This window comes from Leuresthes tenuis, unplaced genomic scaffold, assembly GCF_036924035.1.
Source record: "Leuresthes tenuis unplaced genomic scaffold, fLeuTen1.0.hap1 SCAF_12, whole genome shotgun sequence".
Classification (NCBI taxonomy): Eukaryota; Metazoa; Chordata; class Actinopteri; order Atheriniformes; family Atherinopsidae; genus Leuresthes; species Leuresthes tenuis.
Genome location: NW_027325366.1, coordinates 28,792,571 through 28,814,963, shown reverse-complemented (window position 1 = coordinate 28,814,963; position 22,393 = coordinate 28,792,571). Strand labels below are relative to the sequence as shown.

The 22,393-nt window shown below is 40.3% G+C and overlaps 3 protein-coding genes across 3 annotated transcripts; all 3 read left to right on the top strand.

Annotated features, from left to right (window-relative positions):
• Positions 1-9,400: 9,400 nt before the first annotated feature.
• LOC140319234 (trace amine-associated receptor 13c-like) lies at positions 9,401-10,685 on the top strand. Its single transcript, XM_072396829.1, has 2 exons — positions 9,401-9,573; positions 9,860-10,685. The coding sequence occupies exons 1-2, from the start codon at positions 9,401-9,403 to the stop codon at positions 10,683-10,685; spliced, it is 999 nt and encodes a 332-aa protein (XP_072252930.1).
• A 4,851-nt stretch (positions 10,686-15,536) lies between these two features.
• On the top strand, positions 15,537-16,837 carry LOC140319965 (trace amine-associated receptor 13c-like). Its single transcript, XM_072397730.1, has 2 exons — positions 15,537-15,709; positions 16,021-16,837. The coding sequence occupies exons 1-2, from the start codon at positions 15,537-15,539 to the stop codon at positions 16,835-16,837; spliced, it is 990 nt and encodes a 329-aa protein (XP_072253831.1).
• A 2,479-nt stretch (positions 16,838-19,316) lies between these two features.
• On the top strand, positions 19,317-20,601 carry LOC140319233 (trace amine-associated receptor 13c-like). Its single transcript, XM_072396828.1, has 2 exons — positions 19,317-19,489; positions 19,776-20,601. The coding sequence occupies exons 1-2, from the start codon at positions 19,317-19,319 to the stop codon at positions 20,599-20,601; spliced, it is 999 nt and encodes a 332-aa protein (XP_072252929.1).
• Positions 20,602-22,393: the final 1,792 nt, after the last annotated feature.

The following is a 22,393-nucleotide window of genomic DNA, read 5'->3' as shown; positions in this document are numbered from 1 at the left end:
AGAAAGCTGTGAACTGACACATCCACAGAGATTTCCAGTCAGTGAACGAACAAACTAGTGGTCATGGAAAATTAAGATACATGATTATTTTACAGTTTGAGCAATAAAATGAGAGAGCAAATCACTTTGTAAAGACGATTACAATTTATTTATGAAAGTAATGATCAGGTACATAACAATGAAGTACACTTGCACATTCATCTTGATTTTATTTTAGTATCTTAGTTTTCTGTTGCTGACTTTGGAAGATGTTTTTCAGGTTTTACTTTAAGACAGATAATCATTAACCATTTTATAGAAATACTATTTATTTAGAATAGGTACTGGAATGCAATAAATACGTGTACGCTTAGGATGTGAAGCTTGTTTACAGTGTACATGTCTTCCCTAAATACATTGTTTTAAGTGTAAGTATATGAACAGTTCAGTAAAATACATTCTTTGCTACTTGAGTTATTAATGTGGACATAAAAACCAGACAATACAAGTGAAGGGTGACTTATCTAAAGCAAGTGAAATAGTTACAATTCTTTTTTAAAAATTATAACTACTAAGTATCTGTATCAAATGTATATCAGTTTTCACTGTATGCATGTTAAAAGGGTGAAATAAAACAAAGCCCCCAAGAAACTCTGGTATGAGATGATGTTACTGTGAAAGACAGGTTTTTACTGTCGGGAGACTGAAGCAAATTCAGAGATTTGCATAGAGAGATTTTAAATGTGTTGGACAATAGCTGCTTAAAGCGTGAGTAGCACTTGTGTTAGAAATTTCAACCAGTGGTGGATTAGATTTACCTAATTTTCAGCACTATTCCTTAGCCAATAGGTTACAGTATATATCAAAATGGTTTAAACCTAGCCCAATAGATGAACCATGGATAAATGTAGAACAAGCATTGTGTGATAATCTGGAAATCTCTGACCTGCCACTTATTAGTCAAAACGTAAAACATCACAAATGTTTCAAAAGCATTAACATCAGCACCTCTCTGACAGCCTGGTGGGAATTTCTTAAAATAACAAAGTCTTCAATTGTCCCATGTAAGCTTACACCCATCTGGAACAATCCTGACATACTGCAAAACAAAAAAATGCTAAACTTTACTCTGTGGAAGATCAAAGGAATCAAACATCTGGAACATATAATCCAAAATGGACATTTTATTTCATTTGATGAGCTCATATCACAACACGAGATAGGCAGCAATAAATTCCTAGAATATCAACAACTTAAGTCTATAATAACAAAGAAATATATCCTCCACCAACCAGACTTACAACTCCCGATTAGGGTAGCAGAATTTCTAAGCATCTGCACCCCAAAACTACTATCAAAAATATATAAATTATTGTCTAAAATAGATGACACAATGTCTCTTCCATCCTCAAAATGGGAGGTAGATTTATCCATCAGTTCTAGTCATAGCTTCTGGCCACAAATATGTTTGAACACCTTCAGAATGACTCAGAATTCTAATTTACAGCTCATACAATACAAAATCCTTCATAGAACACACTATACAGGACAAAGGATGTCCAGGATGGGTCTGACACACTCAGACATCTGCTCACATTGCACAGATAACACACCTGATGATTATGCACACGCTTTGTGGTTCTGTGCGCCTGTCCAGAAGTTCTGGCTTGAAGTCTGTGAGGACCTATCAACATGGCTAAAGTGTAGCATCCCTGCATGCCCCAGACTGTGCATACTGGGTGACTTAGACAACATCAACATGGAAATTAACTCAGCACACATGGTTCTCACAGTGTTATGTATCGCAAAGAAAACTATTCTCATGAACTGGAAAGCGAAGAACAATCTGTGTATTAACCAGGTGGGTGTGTGATGGTGGGTCTCAGGCCCGGGCTGCTGCGACTGGTGTGACCGGGAGGTTTGTTTGTTTGTTTTTTGTTGTTGTTTGTTTGTTGTTTGTAGAGGTCCTCCGGGGTGGGGTGGGGCGGGATGGGTACCTTCTGGGGGTACAGTAGCTCCCGCAATATGGTCGCTGCAGGCCCCGAGCCTGGTGGACATCAGCCCCTCCTGCCCTGGGTTGGCTCCCAGGTAGCGGGGATGCCTATTGCAGCCAGTCCCTGGCTGCCTTCTCCGGGGGAGAGTAGCTGCCCCGGTGTATATCCCCATACCCCTCTCCCTTCTGGCTCCTGTACACAGCACACACTCACACATGAAGGGTTTTGGGGGCGTGTGTGTTCGGTGGGGTGTAGTGGATGGGGCCACGTAGGTGGTCCCCTTTGGTTGCACTCTGCAGTTCCCCGCCCCTGTTTTAATTACACCTTAGACATTACTACTTATCAAACACACACTCACACACACACATTAGGTCTTGGGGGGTGGTTACACTGAGTGGCATCTGGTGGGCGGGGCTCTTTGGGTATGTAGGCTGCCCAGAGGGCCGCGCTCCCAGTCCTACAAGTTGGGCTGCCCCTCAATTTTAATCGCTCACTATTAGAAAATATTGAAGAGCCAGAAGGGTGAGGGGAGGGGTCTTCTTCCCACACCCCTGCTTCCTGGTTGCTGCTCGGGGCGGGAGGGGCCAAGAGGATTAATTAATTGTTCTGCTGGTTCGGGGTCTGTGGTGGCTGGGGGGCTGCTGGCCCCCTGGTGTGCCCGCTGCACTACACCCCAGCAGAGTCGAGGGAGGGAGGATGTGTGGATGTATGGGACGTGAAAGTGTGTGTGGTAATGATTGGGCCTGGATCTGGGACTGGCTGTCGCCTGGCCTGCCTGTGCTTCTCCCGATGGGGGGGCGGCGTTGCCTCTCCCCGCTGCTCGCGACTTCACCCACCTGTGGGCACGTCTTGGCTCCCAGGGCACTTGGCCAGGGGCGCTCTGGCAGGCGCTGACCCACTGCGTGGCTGTCTGGGGCACTTGGCCCTCCTGGGTATTGGGTGGGGCCTCTGCCGGGGGGTTTGGGGGCGCTCGGGCTCCCGGGGCCCGGGTCCAGTGCACGGCCCATGTCTGGGCGGCTGGGACCTGGCGGGGTCGGTGGGCTGTTGCCCCTGGCTCTCTGAGGGCCTCTGCCCTATGCTTATGGGGGCTCTGTCCGGGGGCTTCCTCTGCAGTCTTCTGGGTGGATGCCTGGTTGTCCCTGCGGTGGGCTTCGTGGGTTCTGTGCTCCGTGGGGGCTGCTGGTGGCCTGGGTCTTGTGGCCCTCTCTGCCTGCTTCTGATTGCTGGGGGGGGGGCTGTGGATTGTGGCCCTGTACACTTATACACTCATAACTAAGCACGGTTATCATGTAGGTCCTGTGCCATGGGTGTTGCATGTTCTCACACACACACACACACATTCATTAGTCCAGTAGCATGGTCACTAAGCAGTTGATGTATTATCATGTCGTCTCAGGTCATCTATATCCACAGCTGTGTTGTATGCGATTGCCGCTTCTTGTGCTTGTTTTTGTTTGTTTGTGTGTTTGTTTTTTCTCTGCTTGTCTGCTTTCAGGTGCTCCTGGTGGCGCTAAGGCTGGATTCCCCTCAGAGGCCATGGATTGTTGTCTGTTTTGTTTTTTACAGGTGTAGCAGCTGGTTGTCTGGTTTTTGTTTCTATTTTTGTTCTGTTTCCTCTTCTTTCCTCTTCTTCTTTCCTTGTCCCCCGGTCCGGTTCAGTTCTATTACATGTTATATATTGTAAACAAAAATAAATAAATGGGCATCAAGGGGAGCTTTACATTTATAAAACTTCCCTTGGCAAAGCAAATCTGTTTGGCATCAAAGGTATTCAGACTACAATTCTGCTGCCATAATGCTGAACAGGACAAGGGGGAAAAAAAAGAAAAGAAAAAAAAGTCTCTACAGAGACTTTCAGTCGGTAAGGAGAAAGTGAAAATACATTATTCTTTTAAAACATGAACACAAATAGTGGGCGCAAAACATTTCTAGAGTTTGCATTTATCAGTTACAGTTTCATAGAGGAAAAGCACACTTATAAAACTTTGGTAAGTAACGAAGTACACCTGCACATCCAACTTTTTATTTCATTTCTAAAACAGGTAATCATTAATGGTTTTATTCAGTTATTTCTGTATTTAGATTTCATTGTTGTAACTGTCACAGCAGCATTGTAAAGCACCATTATTTTGCACATAATTTTAAGTAAAATCTCTGCACTTTTCTCCAGTTTTAAAGCTACTTTAATTGATCCATTCAGTCACACTTCTAGATAATTGTTTTATCTCTGACTTTTACTTCTTGAAATTTTTTAATTATTAGTACATTTGAACTGAGGTTTTAAGTCATCCAGGTGCGAGCATTGCAGCATAGCAACATCGCAGTATGCAGGACAAGGACAAGTGATGACAGTAGTCCAGTCTAAACATAATTTCTACAACCAGGCATCTCCTGACTGTGCTGCTGGTTCTGTTGTCCTCCTCCCAACTATCAAAGACTATGGCCTCGGACTCGACAATTATTCTACCATGGATCCCACCACAGTCTAGCAATTGTGACAACTGGGTCATCTACTGAGTGTCAGTGAAATGGTATGACATTGAACCTCCGAGCTGCTGTGGTGTTGTGGGCTGCTGTTCTGAGAACACTGCTGAGAACACTACTGAAACATCAGTAGGAGATGCTTCAGCACCAGTGGAGGTTGTTCAGGATGCAGTCCAGCACTGAGAAAAGTGGAACACACAAACCAGCAGCCTTTCCTTACTCCTCGTCTCACTGTAGACTGCTGGGATAAGATGAAGCACTTGACACCTCAGTCTTCCTGAACATGTGATGACAACTTTGGAGGAAGCATCCGACCTTCTCCTGAAGTAGCTGTTGCTGGTGGAAAAAAGTACAGCTACGTTTGGTGACTCTGTACACTACAAACATGCATTTTTTCCTTTTAATTCAGGGCCCATCCCTAGATGGAGCGAGGTATTGATAATTTTAGCAGGCTCCTTAGTCTTAACACTTGGTTGCAGTCTGCCTGTAGGTTCACAGAAATGTGTTTCATTGCTAATTCTAACCTTGTTTGGAATAGTTTCCCTGTTTATAAGTAGTTGATAAGAGGTTAGTACATTTCAATAAATCTGGCTGTCGATTGTAAATTTATGGCTGGAGAGAACTGGATCCAAAAGTGAACAGGGGACAGATAGTTAGAAGTCAAAAAGGGATTTATTCAGGGAGGGGAGAGTTTGGATACCAGGAAGCGAGGAAACGATCCAGGGTCTGGGTAAGGAGGAAGGAGGCTCCGTGTCCGGGTGCGTTATCCGGGGAGAAGGGGTCTCGTGTCCAGGTGATTCCATGCAGGGGCTTGTGAGGAGAGGCTCGAAGGGGGCTGCTGGCTGGTTCGGTGGAAGGCTGGGAAGGACACTGATCTCAGGCTAAGCGTAAGAGCAGACATACGTATCACATTGACGAAAGACAATCATTCGACACAGGAGCCCAGGAGAGAGCAGGCTTTAACCGGTGCCAGATTGATAATCAGCCACAGGTGAGAATGGTGAGAGCGCTCCTGCCAGCCGTCCAGCCCAGCCTGAAAACAAAACAAGAAAACCAGCAAGCACCCAGTGGGACGTGCCCGGAACACCTCCCCAGGGAGGCGTCCAGGGGGCATCCTAACCAGATGCCCGAGCCACCTCACCTGACTCCTCTCAATGCGGAGGAGCAGCGGTTCTTCTCCGAGCCCCTACCGGATGACTGAGCTTCTCACCCTATCTCTAAGGGAGAGCCCAGACACCCTGCGGAGGAAACCCATTTCGGCCGCTTGTATTCGCAACGAGATCGAAAAAAATCATAATCACCACATTTTGGAGCATACTATAATGACTCACCCACATGGCTGTTTATACCCTGCACCCACTGTTTAGATCCACCCTCTTCCTCTTCTGTGGTTCCATATACTAATCAGATCATTGATAATCCAGTAAAACTTTCTCCCTGTCATCCTGTTGACACTGACCCCATTCCTGTTATAAACTGTAGCACAGCACTTTTTCAAAGCCAAAGTGATTCCTGAAAAGAGAACCCAAATTGAGGCTGGATGATGAGGAGACATCTGGGATGCAGAGCAGAAACAAAATGAAGAGATCAGAAGATTCTTGTCTTGATTGTTGTAGGAAGTGTGAGATCAGTGATGGATAAAATAGACTTCCTTGGAGCGTTGACTGTAACAGTGGGAATATCAGGGAGGCAGTATTCATTTTCACAGAGACATCACTGCAGTAATAATTATAACATCTCTCTACATGGCTTTGGACTGTATGGACAGAAACTGCAGATATAGAGGTAACTTTAAAGAAAGAGGGATTATAGTGCATGGCAACAGATGACAGGTCAGTAAGAAGGAGGATCTTTGCACTCCAGATGTTGAACTGTTGGCTTCGAGTTCCTGTCCATGGTGTCTGTTTACAGTTCACTTGTGTTAAACTCCATCACTTCTTGTGAAATCAGCAATGTTGTCCAAGCTCAAAATAACTCAAGTAATAACTAAAGATTTCTACCACACCTCTCTCTGCTACACTTGAACGTATTGATATTTTATTTATTTTGTTATTTAACAATATATGCTACTGTTAACCCATAACAGTAGCATATATCTAATAGTAATATATAATGCAGAAATAGCATTTTCTCTTTGGGGATTAATATAATATCATTAAACTCAATTAAATTGTATGCTTCCCAACAGAAACGTGGCTGATCCAAGATAAATAAATCACAGAAAATTAATCCATACTCCCTACTCAAATCAAATTTCTTCAAATGCAGATGAGGTGAAGTGGTAGTCAGAGGTAATTATAGCAGTTCAGTAAATATGAAAGGAAAATCAGCAACAAATCACTGGAAAGGCTCACCCTCTCTCATAAAAACCGAAAGGCCCAAAAAACTCTTTGGTTTGTTGGGATCTGATGCTGGGGGGATGCCTTTTCACCAAAGGTGTGGACTGAGGCTGCAGGTGAGCTAAACTGTGATCAGACTTCCCAAGTGGGGGTAGGTGGGTGGCTGTGTATGCTGCCCTTGCCTTCGCATACAGGTCAATGGTCCTGTTCTTCCTGGTCAGGCAGTCCACAAAATGATGGAAAGCAATGAGGGTCTTATCCAGGGTCACATGGTTAAAGTCACCAGAAATTTTAAAAAAATGCCCCAGGGTGCTGAGTATGTAAACCCGCAATGGTTGAGTAGATAGACTCAAAAGCTGCTTCTGCATTGGCCCGTGGTGGAATGTAAACACACACCGCTATCACATGTGTGAACTCACTTGGGAGATAATAGGGTCCCACTACTAACAGTTCTAAATCACAGCAGCATGAGGTCACTTTCACCGTTATATGACCAGGGGTGCACCATCTGTTGTTAACATACAGTATGAGCCCCCAGCTTTGATTTTCCCACATGCCTTCATGTCTCAGTTGGCTCTCACAGCGGTGAATCCCAGTAGTTCCACGTTAGCACCGGATGCTAACATTCATAGCAGACGTTCAGGACAACTACATATACCTTACGATCCTACAGGAAGAAATCAATCATGAAGACGCAACAACAAAGTCAGCCCCAACTAAGTATCTACAAAGAGCTTAATGGGAAGTTAATGGGAAGAGACAGCTTAATGGGAAGAACAAAGTCTAAGCCATCAACACATATGCCCTGACAGTCATTAAATCCCCCGCTGGTATAATAAGCTGGCAAAGGGGGAGATAGAAGACACTGATATCAAGACAAGAAAGTTCCTCACAATGCATGGATGATTTTACCCCAAATCCAGCACCCTGAGACTGTACACTAAGAGGAAGGAGGGAGGCGGAGGGCCAGTGAGTGTCAGAGCCACTATCCAGGATGAAACAACAAATATCCAGGAATACATAAGGAAGATCACCCCCAGTGGTCATCTGCTAAGTGAGAACCTCAGGCAGCTGAAAACCAGACTATGAGCGGAGGAAGATCAGGAATCATCATGGAAAGATAAGCCTCTGCAAAACATGTATCACAGACAGATTGAAGAAGAGGTTGATGTCGAGAAGTCATATCAGTGGCTAGAAAATGCTGGACTGAAAGACAGTACGGAGCCACATATTCTCAAAAATATCTAAGATGTCCATGTGAGAAAAAGGCTGATTAAAAATGAAGTGATTAGACAGAATCTGGAGTTCAGATAATTAAAGTACATATATTTGATATTATTAAAAATATATGGAAATGTTTTGACTCCTCCCTCTCTCCTTCTGTCTGGTAATGTTCTACTATAGGCTTCATCCCAAAAAAATGTATAAGCACAATGCATAAATATGTATAGTAAAAAGCAATATTAAATCCTCAACAGCTCCTTTATCATTTTTTTTATTCCCAAGAGAACGCTGTGAAGATTTTTTGTCAAACAAATGCCCAATTTTCTCTGAAGCTGTTATTTTCTCCTCGGGTTCCTCTGCTCGCATCAGTTTGTCGCTCATCATCTGCTTAGTGCCGTAACATTAGCTAGTGTTGTGTGGAATATTGACATTTAAGTATCGATATCTACGATCTCAAAAGATACTTCTAATGAAGTATCAATACTTTCACAAATCTGCACAAATTTCATGTTAACAGCTACGTTTTCAGCAAAGTACATTTCCCGCCTTTTGGCAGGGACTAACTAATGCCCTCTACTGCCTGTGAGGGGAACTACGGCTGTATGAATGCACTCCTTCTGCAGACACACCGTGGCTAGTTTAATGGGATGAGAACGGCTGAGCAAAATCGTAGTCATGTGTGGAGCCTTTTACATTCAAAAATAAAAACAACATTGCATGAGGCGTAGGTTTATGGTGCATCTTCACTTGCCTGCTCTACAGCTCAATTGTCATAATTCAAAATTATTATTCTCAGAAGATAACTTTGTTTTAATTTCTCCTATCATCTCTTCTTAAATTTATTACAACTGGAAATGCTCTATAATTAAAGAATAAGAAAGACCATCTAAGTTTTGGTGTCATTGGTTTATTGGTGATTCTAAGTTGAATGTAGGAATGAGAGTGAGTGTGCATGGTTGTTTATGATGACCTCGCAGCTTTTCCAGGGTGTTCCCTGCCTTTTGCCCTAAAACAAAATGTCTTCTTACCAATGTGGATTGCCCACATCAACATCTGGCTATTTTGGCAAAACAACTAGAACACTGACTTTTCTCCATCACAGTCAAGTTTCATGAAAAGCATCTGGATCATTTTTGTAAAATCTTTCTGTCAATAAACACAAATTTAACAAGTGACAATGAAATCATGACCGACACCAAGACACTGCAAGGTTAGTGTAGCAACTATAGATACTTGTGTGACGTAGACAATGAGGGTGGGGAGGAGTCAGTGTCCAATTGAGGCTGCGAGATAGAAAAGGGAAGGCAATAGAAGGTGAGACATACCTGCCATATAACTAGAGTTTGCTTAGAAAGCAGCCAGAGCTGCAGCTCTCTTCAGATGGAGAGTCAGATGGAAGCAGACCTCTGCTTTCCACAACTCTACAACACCTCCTGCAAGAAGCCTGCATCTGCTTGGACCATAGATGTGCTCCTTCACATCATATTGTCCTCCATTTCTCTGATCACTGTGGTTCTCAACCTGCTTGTCATCATTTCAATCTCCCACTTCAGGCAGAGATAATCCTTTTTTAATTCTTGTATATCAATATGAATGAATTTAGTCATTTATTTTCGAGCAGTTTTAAATATAAACACTGGCTGTATCTTAGTTGGCACTGAGTCAACTGTTGCACCTGTGGACACTTTGGTTTTAACATAACGTAGGAAACAGAGGATTATATGTCATCGCAGCAGTTTAGCACTCAGATTAGAAATCATTCAAGCTGATTTTCATTGTCTTGACATTGGAATATAATGGCTTTTATGTTTACTGGTGCTTTTTTTTATCTCCTTCCAGGCAGCTCCACACACCCACTAACATCCTCCTCCTCTCTCTGGCTGTCTCAGACTTTGTTGTTGGTTCCCTGTTGATGCCAGGAGAAATCATCCTAAACACAGCCTGCTGGTTTCTTGGTGATCTCATGTGTTCTCTACATAAATATTTGTCCTTCATCATCACCTCTGCCTCTATAGGAGACATGGTGCTCATATCAGTTGACCGCTATGTTGCAATTTGTGACCCTCTGCATTACCCAACCAGAGTGACTGAGAGAAGAGTTAAACTCTGTGTGTGTCTGTGTTGGCTCTGCTCTGTTCTGTACAACCTTTTATTTGTAAAAGGTGACCTGACTCAACCTGGAAGACATAATTCTTGTTATGGAGAATGTGTGATTGTTGTTGATTACATTGCAGGAACAGTTGACATGGTTACAACATTTTTTGCTCCAGTCACAGTCATCATATTTCTGTATATGAGAGTATTTGTGGTGGCTGTGTCTCAGGCTCGAGCCATGCGCTCTCATGTTACAGATGTCACCCTGCAGCTTTCAGTGGGTCAAACATCAAGGAAATCTGAGCTAAAAGCAGCCAGAACTCTTGGTGTGCTAATAATTGTGTTTCTAATATGTTTCTGCCCATATTACTGTGTCTCTCTTGCAGGGGATGATTTGCTTAGTGGCTCATATACATTCTTTGTGATCTTTCTGTTCTATCTAAACTCATCTATAAACCCTGTGATCTATGCATTGTTTTATCCCTGGTTTAGAAAAGCTATCAGACTCATTATCACTCTTCAGATATTGCAGCCTGGGTCCTGTGAGACCAACATACAGCAGAAAAAATGAAAATCACCCTAAAAGAGGTTCTCAATAATGCTCAATCCTTTCTGTCTCCATTTTGTCTGTTGTGAGATTAAGACAACCATTATGACTTATTGCAAATTCAGACCAAAAGAAACTATGGAACATCATCACATGAATTCTTCTATTCTCTTCAGTGTCCCATGACTTCTTTGTTGCATATTTATTCGTTTGACATGAAGAATAGTATGAGATTTCCCTTCTTAAAGGTTGTGGCTACATCTTAATCTTTATTAGAGAAAATCCTAAATCCTGAAGTCATTGTTGGTTATTCCTTGAATTACAGCCACTTTACTCACTACTCAGAGGGAAACTCAGATTTAGCATATCTATCGAAACATAGTCTACAAGATCGTTTATTGATCTTATTTAATCTTTGTTTGTATAAGCACAAGTGTTTAGAAATGATGGATAAGGCCCACCATAGTAGTTATGGACAAGCTAATTCAGAATATCCATTCCTGGTGAAAAAGTACCAATGTTAAAAGATCAAATCAAATGAAACTTTTTATTTAAAAAAGTGACATGAAAATATTGAATTTCTTCTATTTTCTTTATGGTCTACACTTCTCTTGTAAGTTTGAAACATTTTATTTGAATTTCATCGAGAGGACTTCTTCACAAAGGCATTTATTTGAATTTTTTCTTTCAAGCCACATGTGAGTTTTTATGGAAAAAACAACAACAAAAAAAGCCAGAAGTAACAAATTCAGAATAGAGCCATCTTTACAGGCCATTAAAGGAAAATTACACCACATGTTGCATAAAACTTCATTGAATTTTCCAAAAGCGTTTTAAAGAGTAACAAATAATATGTCAATAAACTGTTTTATGAAGACAGTCTAAAAAACTCTCTTTAAGCTAAAGTCTAAATTCCTTTTTGAGTGATTGTATCTGACAAAAACCATTATGAAATGTATTAAACTGACCAGAGCGTTATATGTAAAGTGTCTGTCCCCGTAAATGTTAGATAAGCAATACAAGATTTTCAGCTGCTTAATAGTCCGTAGTTGTTGATTGTCCTTAAAATGATGCTGTTTACATTTTCAATAGGAGGCAAATATGAACTGCAGGAACGGCCAGTCGAGCACACATACTCAGAATCTATGAAATCACGCTGTTGGAAATCATGCAGAATGCACAGGCAAAAAATGTTGCTTGGAGCTGGTGCTTTTGTCTCATGTACTAAACTGGAAAGCAAAGTAACTTCTTAAAAGAACAATGTCAGCTTTGGCTCCCCCTACAGTTGCCGCTGTCATAAAAACAAACTTCACCTGAACCTGCACATGAACAGCTAAGCATGTAAATTTGTCGTCGTGCTTTAAAGCTGAGAGAAAGACCCCTTCAGAAGCCACCAAACATTTCAAAAGACAAAGTTAGGTCATGTTACAGAACTTAACAAGAATTAAAGTGCATGTTTTTATATTCTATGATATTTGTGATCAACAAACACACTCATAGGCTACATTCACACTACAGGTCTTAATGCTCAATTCTGCTATTTTGCTGAGATATGATTATTTTGCGTGGTTGTTCACATTATAATTTAAATGTGACCGCCATCAGACTTCAGTGTGAACAGTCTTTGGCCCCAAAGTGACCCACGTGCTCAGAAGAAGACGTGATGTCACATGCTGCACATTTACAGAAGTAAATATGGATGCTACACATGTCAGTGTGTGTGTATTACTTCTGAAGATGTTGTACAATCGGATCCAACAAGATTGTGAGGATTTTAATTCAATCCAAAACTTCACTTTCTCTCCACTCACTAGCTCCATCAAGGGTGTCTGCCATGCTTGTTTCGTCCATTATTTACATTTGATCTTGCCGTGTCCCACCTCCTCCGGCACAGAATTGTGACGCCCGTCTCACTTCAAATGACGTTAACAGTAAGATAAAATGCGACATGACCTTTTTGACTGAGGCCGCTTTGAAAACATCAGATATGTATCTAATTTAAGACCACATATGAGGGTGGCCTGGGTCTGATTTAAAAAAAAAAAAAAACATATTTGTGCTGTTCAGATGGTCAAAATAAAATCAGATTTGGGTCACAAATGGGCCCAAAAAAGTTGGATTTGGGCCATTTTGCCTGCAGGGTGAAAGTAGCCATGTAGGAATGAGCATAACAAGGTTGGCATTCGTCAAAATGAATCAGAATCACATAGTTGTAAGGTTCAAAACTTATCTAGTGTTGCTTGAAGGAGCTTAGTCAGGAGGAGCAGCCCCTCTGACTCGTATATTGGAGTATAAACATTCAGAGGGGGAGGCTCGTGATAAGCTCATGCTGGTAATCAACCAGATGGATGGGCATTGGCAAACCAAAGCTGATGAGGCAGAGGTTCGTAACTCACTGAAAAGCTTCATCTATTAGGAATGTAAGCATGTTCTCTCTCAAATAGTTAATACATTAAACTGTCAAAAGGGGAGCTTACATGTACAGTTAATGACTTTATTTTCCATTTTTCCTTAGTCCATAAAGACAGTTGATGCAGTACAGTTCAGGGAAAATCAAGAACAGGGTCTGCTGGGTGTCAGTACCACGTTTCCGATAGATACAATACTATCCCACTTATGTGCAGAGATGTCATTGTGAGCAATACTTTTCCTTTTTTTATGCAGTCTATATAAATAATACTGCATTCACTTTAAAAAGGGCAGCAAGGCAGAAAAAAACAGCAAAAGAAATAAAACAGAGAATGGCAGCTATTGAGTTAGGGCATTTAATTTGTTATAATATTTATTTGTTGTGAAGAGGGAGGAAGAACGGAAATCAGTATCCAATTGAAAAACAAGAGGGGAGGTGTTAGAGGTAGAGAAGAACAGAGAAGTAACAGCTATATAATCAATTTTATTCCAGACAGCAGTCTGAGCTGCAGCTCTCTGCAGGTCTTTTATATTACCATACAAATATGATGTAAATATTATTAGTCCAAAAGTTGGGGAGAAACCGTGGTTTAGACGTGGCTTTCCCTGATTGGTCCTTGGTCTGATATCAGCCATGTACCCCATTTCTGCTCCTTTCGGATGTCTTCACCCTCTGTGGGAAAACTCCTCCCTCTCTCCTTCTGTCTGGTAATTTTCCACTATGGGCTTCATCCCACCTGTTTTGACTCCCCCTATAAGAATATAGTGTTTTACTCAACACTCAACTCAGTCTCTTTACTGTTTTAAACCTTCACACCGTGGAGTCAATGCTCGTCCCCTTAAAAAAGAAAGTGTATAAGCACAATGCATAAATATGTATAGTAAAAAGCAATATTAAATCCTCAACAGATCCTTTATCATTTTTTTATTCCCAAGAGAACGCTGTGAAAAGATTTTTTGTCAAACAATTGCCCAACTTTCTCTGAAGCTGTTATTTTCTCCTCGGGTTCCTCTGCTCACATCAGTTTGTCGCTCATCATCTGCTTAGTGCCGTAACATTAGCTAGTGTTGTGCGGAATATTGACATTTAAGTATCGATATCTACGATCTCAAAAGATACTTCTAATGAAGTATCGATACTTTCACAAATCTGCACAAATTTCATGTTAACAGCTACGTTTTCAGCAAAGTACATTTCCCGCCTTTTGGCAGGGACTAACTAATGCCCTCTACTGACTGTGAGGGGAACTACGGCTGTATGAATGCACTCCTTCTGCAGACACACCGTGGCTAGTTTAATGGGATGAGAACGGCTGAGCAAAAGCGTAGTCATGTGTGGAGCCTTTTACATTCAAAAATAAAAACAACGCTGCATGAGGCGTAGGTTTATGGTGCATCTTCACTTGCCTGCTCTACAGCTCAGTTGTCATAATTAATATTATTATTCTCAGCAGACAATTTTGTTTTAAGTTCACCTATCTTCATTTCTTTTCTTATTATAACTTATTATAACTGGAAATGCTCTATAATTGAAGAATAAGAAAGATAATCTGAGTTTTGTTGTCACTGGGTGACTCGAGTTTGGAGCACTCAATTTTGAAAATTCCCTTCTTTTAGCACATAAAGCTTTTATAAAATATATTGATATCAGTATTGACAAAATCACCTTTGGTTTTACTTGGTATTGAATTGGAATAAAGTTACTGGTATTGCACATCACTGACATTAGTGAGTGAGTGGTTAGACACCAGGGCTGTGATTTTGAATGACAGTTGTTGTCATGTTTGTTAGTTTTGTTAGGTAAAAAAAAACTGTTTGGGCGGTTTGAACTACAACCAGGAAGAAAAGGCAACTATTACAACAACCGTGACAGTGAATAATGCTTCTCTGTATCTAAGTGTGCACAGCCCACACCTCTTCATCATAGTTCAGCTACACCACAGCTCTTACCAACAGGCCTTAGGAAAGTGAACGTCCTAAGGCCCCCAACACATACACAGCCTGGTTTAAAAACTGCACAATGTCAACTTCATAAACAGTAGATTGTAAAAGCTATGATCAGTGTCTCTCTCTGTGTCATAGCTCTAATCTACAATATCCCATTTGTCCAAAAGTCCAAGAGTATACAATTTGATCTTTCTGACCTGTCTAATAATGTCTTTGCACTCCTGAAATCTGGGACTTGGCTGCATGGGATCAGAACCAGAACCAAAAGGTTGTGCAATAGCTTCTTGTCAAAACCCATTCAAATCCTGAAGGTTCAGAATCCTACCTCCCGATCCCCCAACAACATCTTTGTTGTTTGTTATGACCAATGGCATCAGCCACTTGATGATGCGAGATGAAACATCAGTCTGTCGGAGACAATGAGAGGAGGGGAGGAGTTAGAAGATGACAAGTAGCAGTTATATGACTGAAATTTGGTCAAACAGCAGCCACAGCTGCAGCTCTCTTTATTCTCTGAAGATGGAGAGCCAGGATGGAGCAGAACTCTGCTTTCCTCAGCTCTTCAACACCTCCTGCAAGAAGCCTGCACCTCCTTGGACAGAAGTTATCCTGCTTCACATTCTGCCATCCTTCATCTCTGTTCTCACTGTGACTCTCAACCTTCTTGTTATCATTTCAGTCTCCCACTTCAGGCAGATATTGACTTATTTTATTATTCTATGCAATCTAATGATTTCACAGCCACTGTAGAGTCAAGCATGAACTATAAATGAGTTTAAAATTAATGAACTGTTGCACTGTTTAATGTGAACACCAGACTTTAATTTTAATCCTAACATGAGAAACATAAGAGGATGTGTTATGAACAGATTATTATTCTGTACTTGACAAAGTGATACCTGCACATGTGGCAGATCACAAATGATTCTAAATAATTTTCTTTATTTTGCCTTTCCAAAGGGAAGGTTTGTTGGTTTGATGATGCCTTTCTGTCTCTTTCCAGGCAGCTTCACACACCCACAAACATCATCCTCCTCTCTCTGGCAGTCTCAGACTTTCTCATGGGTCTCCTGCTGATGCCTGTGGAAATACTTCGAAACACAGCCTGCTGGTTTCTTGGTGACCTTGTGTGTTCTTTGTACAATTCCTTGTCCTTCATCATCACCTCTGCCTCTGTAGGAGACATGGTGCTCATATCAGTTGACCGCTATGTGGCAATTTGTGACCCTCTGCATTACCCAACCAGAGTGACAGAGAACAGAGTTAAACTCTGTGTGTGTCTGTGTTGGCTCTGTTCTGTTTTCTATGGCAGTCTTATTGTAATAGATGAATTTAAAATACCAGGCAGACATAATTCCTGCTATGGAGAATGTCTGATAACCGTTGGCTACATCGCAGGAACTATTGACCTTGTTGTAAGTTTTATTGTTCCAGTTATTGTCATTGTAGTTCTTTATTTGAGAGTATTTGTGGTGGCTGTGTCTCAGGCTCGGGCCATGCGCTCTCACGTTACAGCTGTCACACTGCAGGTTTCAGTGAGTCAAACAACAAGGAAATCTGAGTTGAAAGCAGCCAGGACTCTTGGTGTTCTTGTAGTTGTGTTTCTGATATGTTTCATCCCATATTACTGTGTCTCTCTTGCAGGGGACAATTTGCTCAGTGGCTCATATGCGTACTATGTTCTTTTCCTGTTCTATTTTAACTCCACTCTAAACCCAGTGATTTACGCACTTTTCTACCCCTGGTTTAGAAAAGCAGTAGAGCTTGTTGTCACACTTCAGATATTACAGCCTGGTTCCTGTGAGGCAAACATATTGTAGGAAAATAAATCTGCTTTTCAAAAGTTTTCAAAAAATCAAAAATCAGAGAGGTAGGACTGCTTGAAATATCTGTGCATGGCCGATTTGTGGTGTCATGTAATTATTGAAAAATCATTGAGATTGCATTGTTTAAAAAGCCTTTAAAAAGTTTAAAAAGCCTTCAAACAGTTATAATTAACATTACTATTATTATTATTATTATGGCAAAAACTTTTAGGTGAAAAGTAATACTAAATGTTTTTATATAAGTCAATATAAAAATATTTGTGCTTATGCAAATATATTATAAATTTTTAATTGTTTCCCTGGCATAAAAGGGAAAATAAAGTACAAAAATAATTGGTATTGCCTATACACTTCCAGAAAATTGTTATTCTTAACATCAGTATAGGCCTAGAAATTCACAATCGGTACATCTGTGCCACAAATGAAAACATCTACATTTATGCTTGGGCATGATTGTACTGTTGGTAACTGCCAGAAGTTGTTGATTATCAATGTAAAAAGAAAGCCAGTGGAATGAGTCTGTGTTGCTCGAAGTAGTCTTGAGATTTGTAATCTGACATATGAGATTTTAATACTGCAGTTGCTTGAGATTACATCTGCATTTCTCTTTAATTTCATTGCATTTTATTCTGCTGATTATCATCCTTATTTTCATTTTAGCTGTCTTCATGGGTTTTCATTTATTTTTGTATTAATTATTTTTTAAAATACTTTGTTGAAATTATATAATAAAATGTAATGTATAGCATAAAGTATCACATCTCAGGTGGCATTGTAACGACTGAAGTATTCACCAACTTTGGGTATTTTCGTTATTTTGTTGAGGCTTCCAGGAGAGCTGGAGCCTGTCCCAGTTGTCATCTAACAAAGGGCAGGGTGAATCCATCACAGGGCTAATGCATTCCTGAATGGGATGAAACAAAAGATAAATGAATGAATGTTAAATCATTCATTCATGTACACTCACATACACACCTATAGTCACTTTAGAAGCATGAATTAACCTAATATGGACTGTGGTGGGAAACCAGAATACACAGAGGAAACTCATGTGGCCTCAAGGACAACATGTTGTTGTCACCAGAAACATTTTCAAAGAGGAAATTTAACTTTGGGGTATAGGAGAGAAAAAAACGTGGCTATATGTACATGCACAACAATATTCTTCAGTTTATTCAAAATAAAACCATAACAGGATTAAAGTGTTTGCACGAATCACATATCCGATTAGATTTATATTCCTGCTGATAAGAGAGAGAGTCTCATTTATGAGCTAGTTAGCTGGTGTTGTGCGGATTTATACTTAAGTATCAATGTGAGGGGAACTACGGCTGTATGAATGCTCTCCTTCTGCAGACACTCAGACACACCGTGGCTAGTTTAATGGGATGTGAACGGCTGAGCAAAAGCGTAGTCATGTGTGGAGCCTTTTACATTCAAAAATAAAAATGACGCTACATGCAACGTAGGGTTATGGTGCATCTTCACTTGCCTGCTCTACAGCTCAGTTGTCATAATTCAAAATTATTATTCTCAGCAGATAATTTTGTTTTAATTTCTCCTATAATCTCTTCTTATCTTTATTACAACTGGAAATGCTCTATAATTAAAGAATAAGAAAGATCATCTAAGTTTTGGTGTCACTGGTTGCTAGATTTTGGAACACACCATTTTTCAAATTCCCTTCTGCAAACACAATAAGCTTTGATAGTATCGATATCGGTAAAATCACCTTTCGTTTTTCTTGGTATTGGATTAGAATTAAGTCAGTCGCATCATATATCACTAACATTAGCCTTTGAGTATTTAGACACCAGGGCTGTGATTTTGAATGACAGATGTCAGGAATCAATCTCATTTGATAAATAAAGAACTTAAAACAATACTGATTGGAAGACAGAACCAGTGAGATAGCAGCCTCAGGTCACCTGTTTGCCAAAACTTGAAAGTTTATGTGCACAATTGAAGGTGAAAAACTGCATGTTAGGTTTATTGGTGAGTCAGAATTGATTGTTGGAATGAGGGTGAGTGTGCATGGTTGTTTATGTTGGCCCCATGATGACCTCGCAGATTTTCCAGGGTGTTCCCTGCCTTTTGCCCTAAAACAAAATGTCTTCTTACCAATGTGGATTGCCCACATCAACATCTGGCTATTTTGGCAAAACAACTAGAACACTGACTTTTCTCCATCACAGTCAAGTTTCATGAAAAGCATCTGGATCATTTTTGTAAAATCTTTCTGTCAATAAACACAAATTTAACAAGTGACAATGAAATCATGACCGACACCAAGACACTGCAAGGTTAGTGTAGCAACTATAGATACTTGTGTGACGTAGACAATGAGGGTGGGGAGGAATCAGTGTCCAATTGAGGCTGCGAGATAGAGAAGGGAAGGCAATAGAAGGTGAGACATACCTGCCATATAACTAGAGTTTGCTTAGAAAGCAGCCAGAGCTGCAGCTCTCTTCAGATGGAGAGTCAGATGGAAGCAGACCTCTGCTTTCCACAACTCTACAACACCTCCTGCAAGAAGCCTGCATCTGCTTGGACCATAGATGTGCTCCTTCACATCATATTGTCCTCCATTTCTCTGATCACTGTGGTTCTCAACCTGCTTGTCATCATTTCAATCTCCCACTTCAGGCAGAGATAATCCTTTTTTAATTCTTGTAAATCTATATGACTGAATTTAGTCATTTATTTTCGAGCAGTTTTAAATATAAACACTGGCTGTATCTTAGTTGGCACTGAGTCAACTGTTGCACCTGTGGACACTTTGGTTTTAACATAACGTAGGAAACAGAGGATTATATGTCATCGCAGCAGTTTAGCACTCAGATCAGATATCATTCAAGCTGATTTTCATTGTCTTGACATTGGAATATAATGGCTTTTATGTTTACTGGTGCTTTTTTTTATCTCCTTCCAGGCAGCTCCACACACCCACTAACATCCTCCTCCTCTCTCTGGCTGTCTCAGACTTTCTTGTTGGTTCCTTGTTGATGCCAGGAGAAATCATCCTAAACACAGCCTGCTGGTTTCTTGGTGATCTCATGTGTTCTCTATATAACTATTTGTCCTTCATCATCACCTCTGCCTCTATAGGAGACATGGTGCTCATATCAGTTGACCGCTATGTGGCAATTTGTGACCCTCTGCATTACCCAACCAGAGTGACTGAGAGAAGAGTTAAACTCTGTGTGTGTCTGTGTTGGCTCTGCTCTGTTCTGTACAACCTTTTATTTGTAAAAGGTGACCTGACTCAACCTGGAAGACATAATTCTTGTTATGGAGAATGTGTGATTGTTGTTGATTACATTGCAGGAACAGTTGACATGGTTACAACATTTTTTGCTCCAGTCACAGTCATCATATTTCTGTATATGAGAGTATTTGTGGTGGCTGTGTCTCAGGCTCGAGCCATGCGCTCTCATGTTACAGATGTCACCCTGCAGCTTTCAGTGGGTCAAACATCAAGGAAATCTGAGCTAAAAGCAGCCAGAACTCTTGGTGTGCTAATAATTGTGTTTCTAATATGTTTCTGCCCATATTACTGTGTCTCTCTTGCAGGGGATGATTTGCTTAGTGACTCATATACATCCTTTGTGCTCTTTCTGTTCTATCTAAACTCATGTATAAACCCTGTGATTTATGCATTGTTTTATCCCTGGTTTAGAAAAGCTTTCAGATTCATTATCACTCTTCAGATATTGCAGCCTGGGTCCTGTGAGACCAACATACAGCAGAAAAAATGAAAATCACCCTAAAAGAGGTTCCCAATAATGCTCAATACTTTCTGTCTCCATTTTGTCTGTTGTGAGATTAAGACAACCATTATGACTTATTGCAAATTCAGACCAAAAGAAACTATGGAACATCATCACATGAATTCTTCTATTCTCTTCAGTGTCCCATGACTTCTTTGTTGTATATTTATTCGTTTGACATGAAGAATAGTATGAGATTTCCCTTATTAAAGGCTGTGGCTATATCTTAATCTTTATTAGAGAAAATCCCAAATCCTGAAGTCATTGTTGGTTATTCCTTGAATTACAGCCACTTTACTCACTACTCAGAGGGAAACTCAGATTTAGCATATCTATCGAAACATAGTCTACAAGATTGTTTATTGATCTTATTTAATCTTTGTTTGTATAAGCACAAGTGTTTAGAAATGATGGATAAGGCCCACCATAGTAGTTATGGACAAGCTAATTCAGAATATCCATTCCTGGTGAAAAAGTACCAATGTTAAAAGATCAAATCAAATGAAACTTTTTATTTAAAAAAGTGACATGAAAATATTGAATTTCTTCTATTTTCTTTATGGTCTACACTTCTCTTGTAAGTTTGAAACATTTTATTTGAATTTCATCGAGAGGACTTCTTCACAAAGGCATTTATTTGAATTTTTTCTTTCAAGCCACATGTGAGTTTTTGTGGAAAAAATAACAACAAAAAAGCCAGAAGAAACAAATTCAGAATAGAGCCATCTTTACAGGCCATTAAAGGAAAATTACACCACATGTTGCATAAAACTTCATTGAATTTTCCAAAAGCGTTTTAAAGAGTAACAAATAATATGTCAATAAACTGTTTTATGAAGACAGTCTAAAAAACTCTCTTTAAGCTATAGTCTAAATTCCTTTTTGAGTGATTGTATCTGACAAAAACCCTTATGAAATATATTAAACTGACCAGCGCGTTATATGTAAAGTGTCTGTCCCCGTAAATGTTAGATAAGCAATACAAGATTTTCAGCTGCTTAATAGTCCGTAGTTGTTGATTGTCCTTAAAATTATGCTGTTTACATTTTCAATAGGAGACAAATATGAACTGCAGGAAAGGCCAGTCGAGCACACATACTCAGAATCTATGAAATCACGCTGTTGGAAATCATGCAGAATGCACAGGCAAAAAATGTTGCTTGGAGCTGGTGTTTTTGTCTCATGTACTAAACTGGAAAGCAAAGTAACTTCTTAAAAGAACAATGTCAGCTTTGGCTCCCCCTACAGTTGCTGCTGTCATAAAAACAAACTTCACCTGAGCCCTGCACATGAACAGCTAAGCATGTCGTCGTGCTTTAAAGCTGAGAGAAAGACCCCTTCAGAAGCCACCAAACATTTCAAAAGACAAAGTTAGGTCATGTTACAGAACTTAACAAGAATTAAAGTGCATGTTTTTATATTCTATGATATTTGTGATCAACAAACACACTCATAGGCTACATTCACACTACAGGTCTTAATGCTCAATTCTGCTATTTTGCTGAGATATGATTATTTTGCGTGGTTGTTCACATTATAATTTAAATGTGACCGCCATCAGACTTCAGTGTGAACAGTCTTTGGCCCCAAAGTGACCCACATGCTCAGAAGAAGACGTGATGTCACATGCTGCACATTTACAGAAGTAAATATGGACGCTACACATGTCAGTGTGTGTGTATTACTTCTGAAGATGTTGTACAATCGGATCCAACAAGATTGTGAGGACTTTAATTCAATCCAAAACTTCACTGTCTCTCCACTCACTAGCTCCATCAAG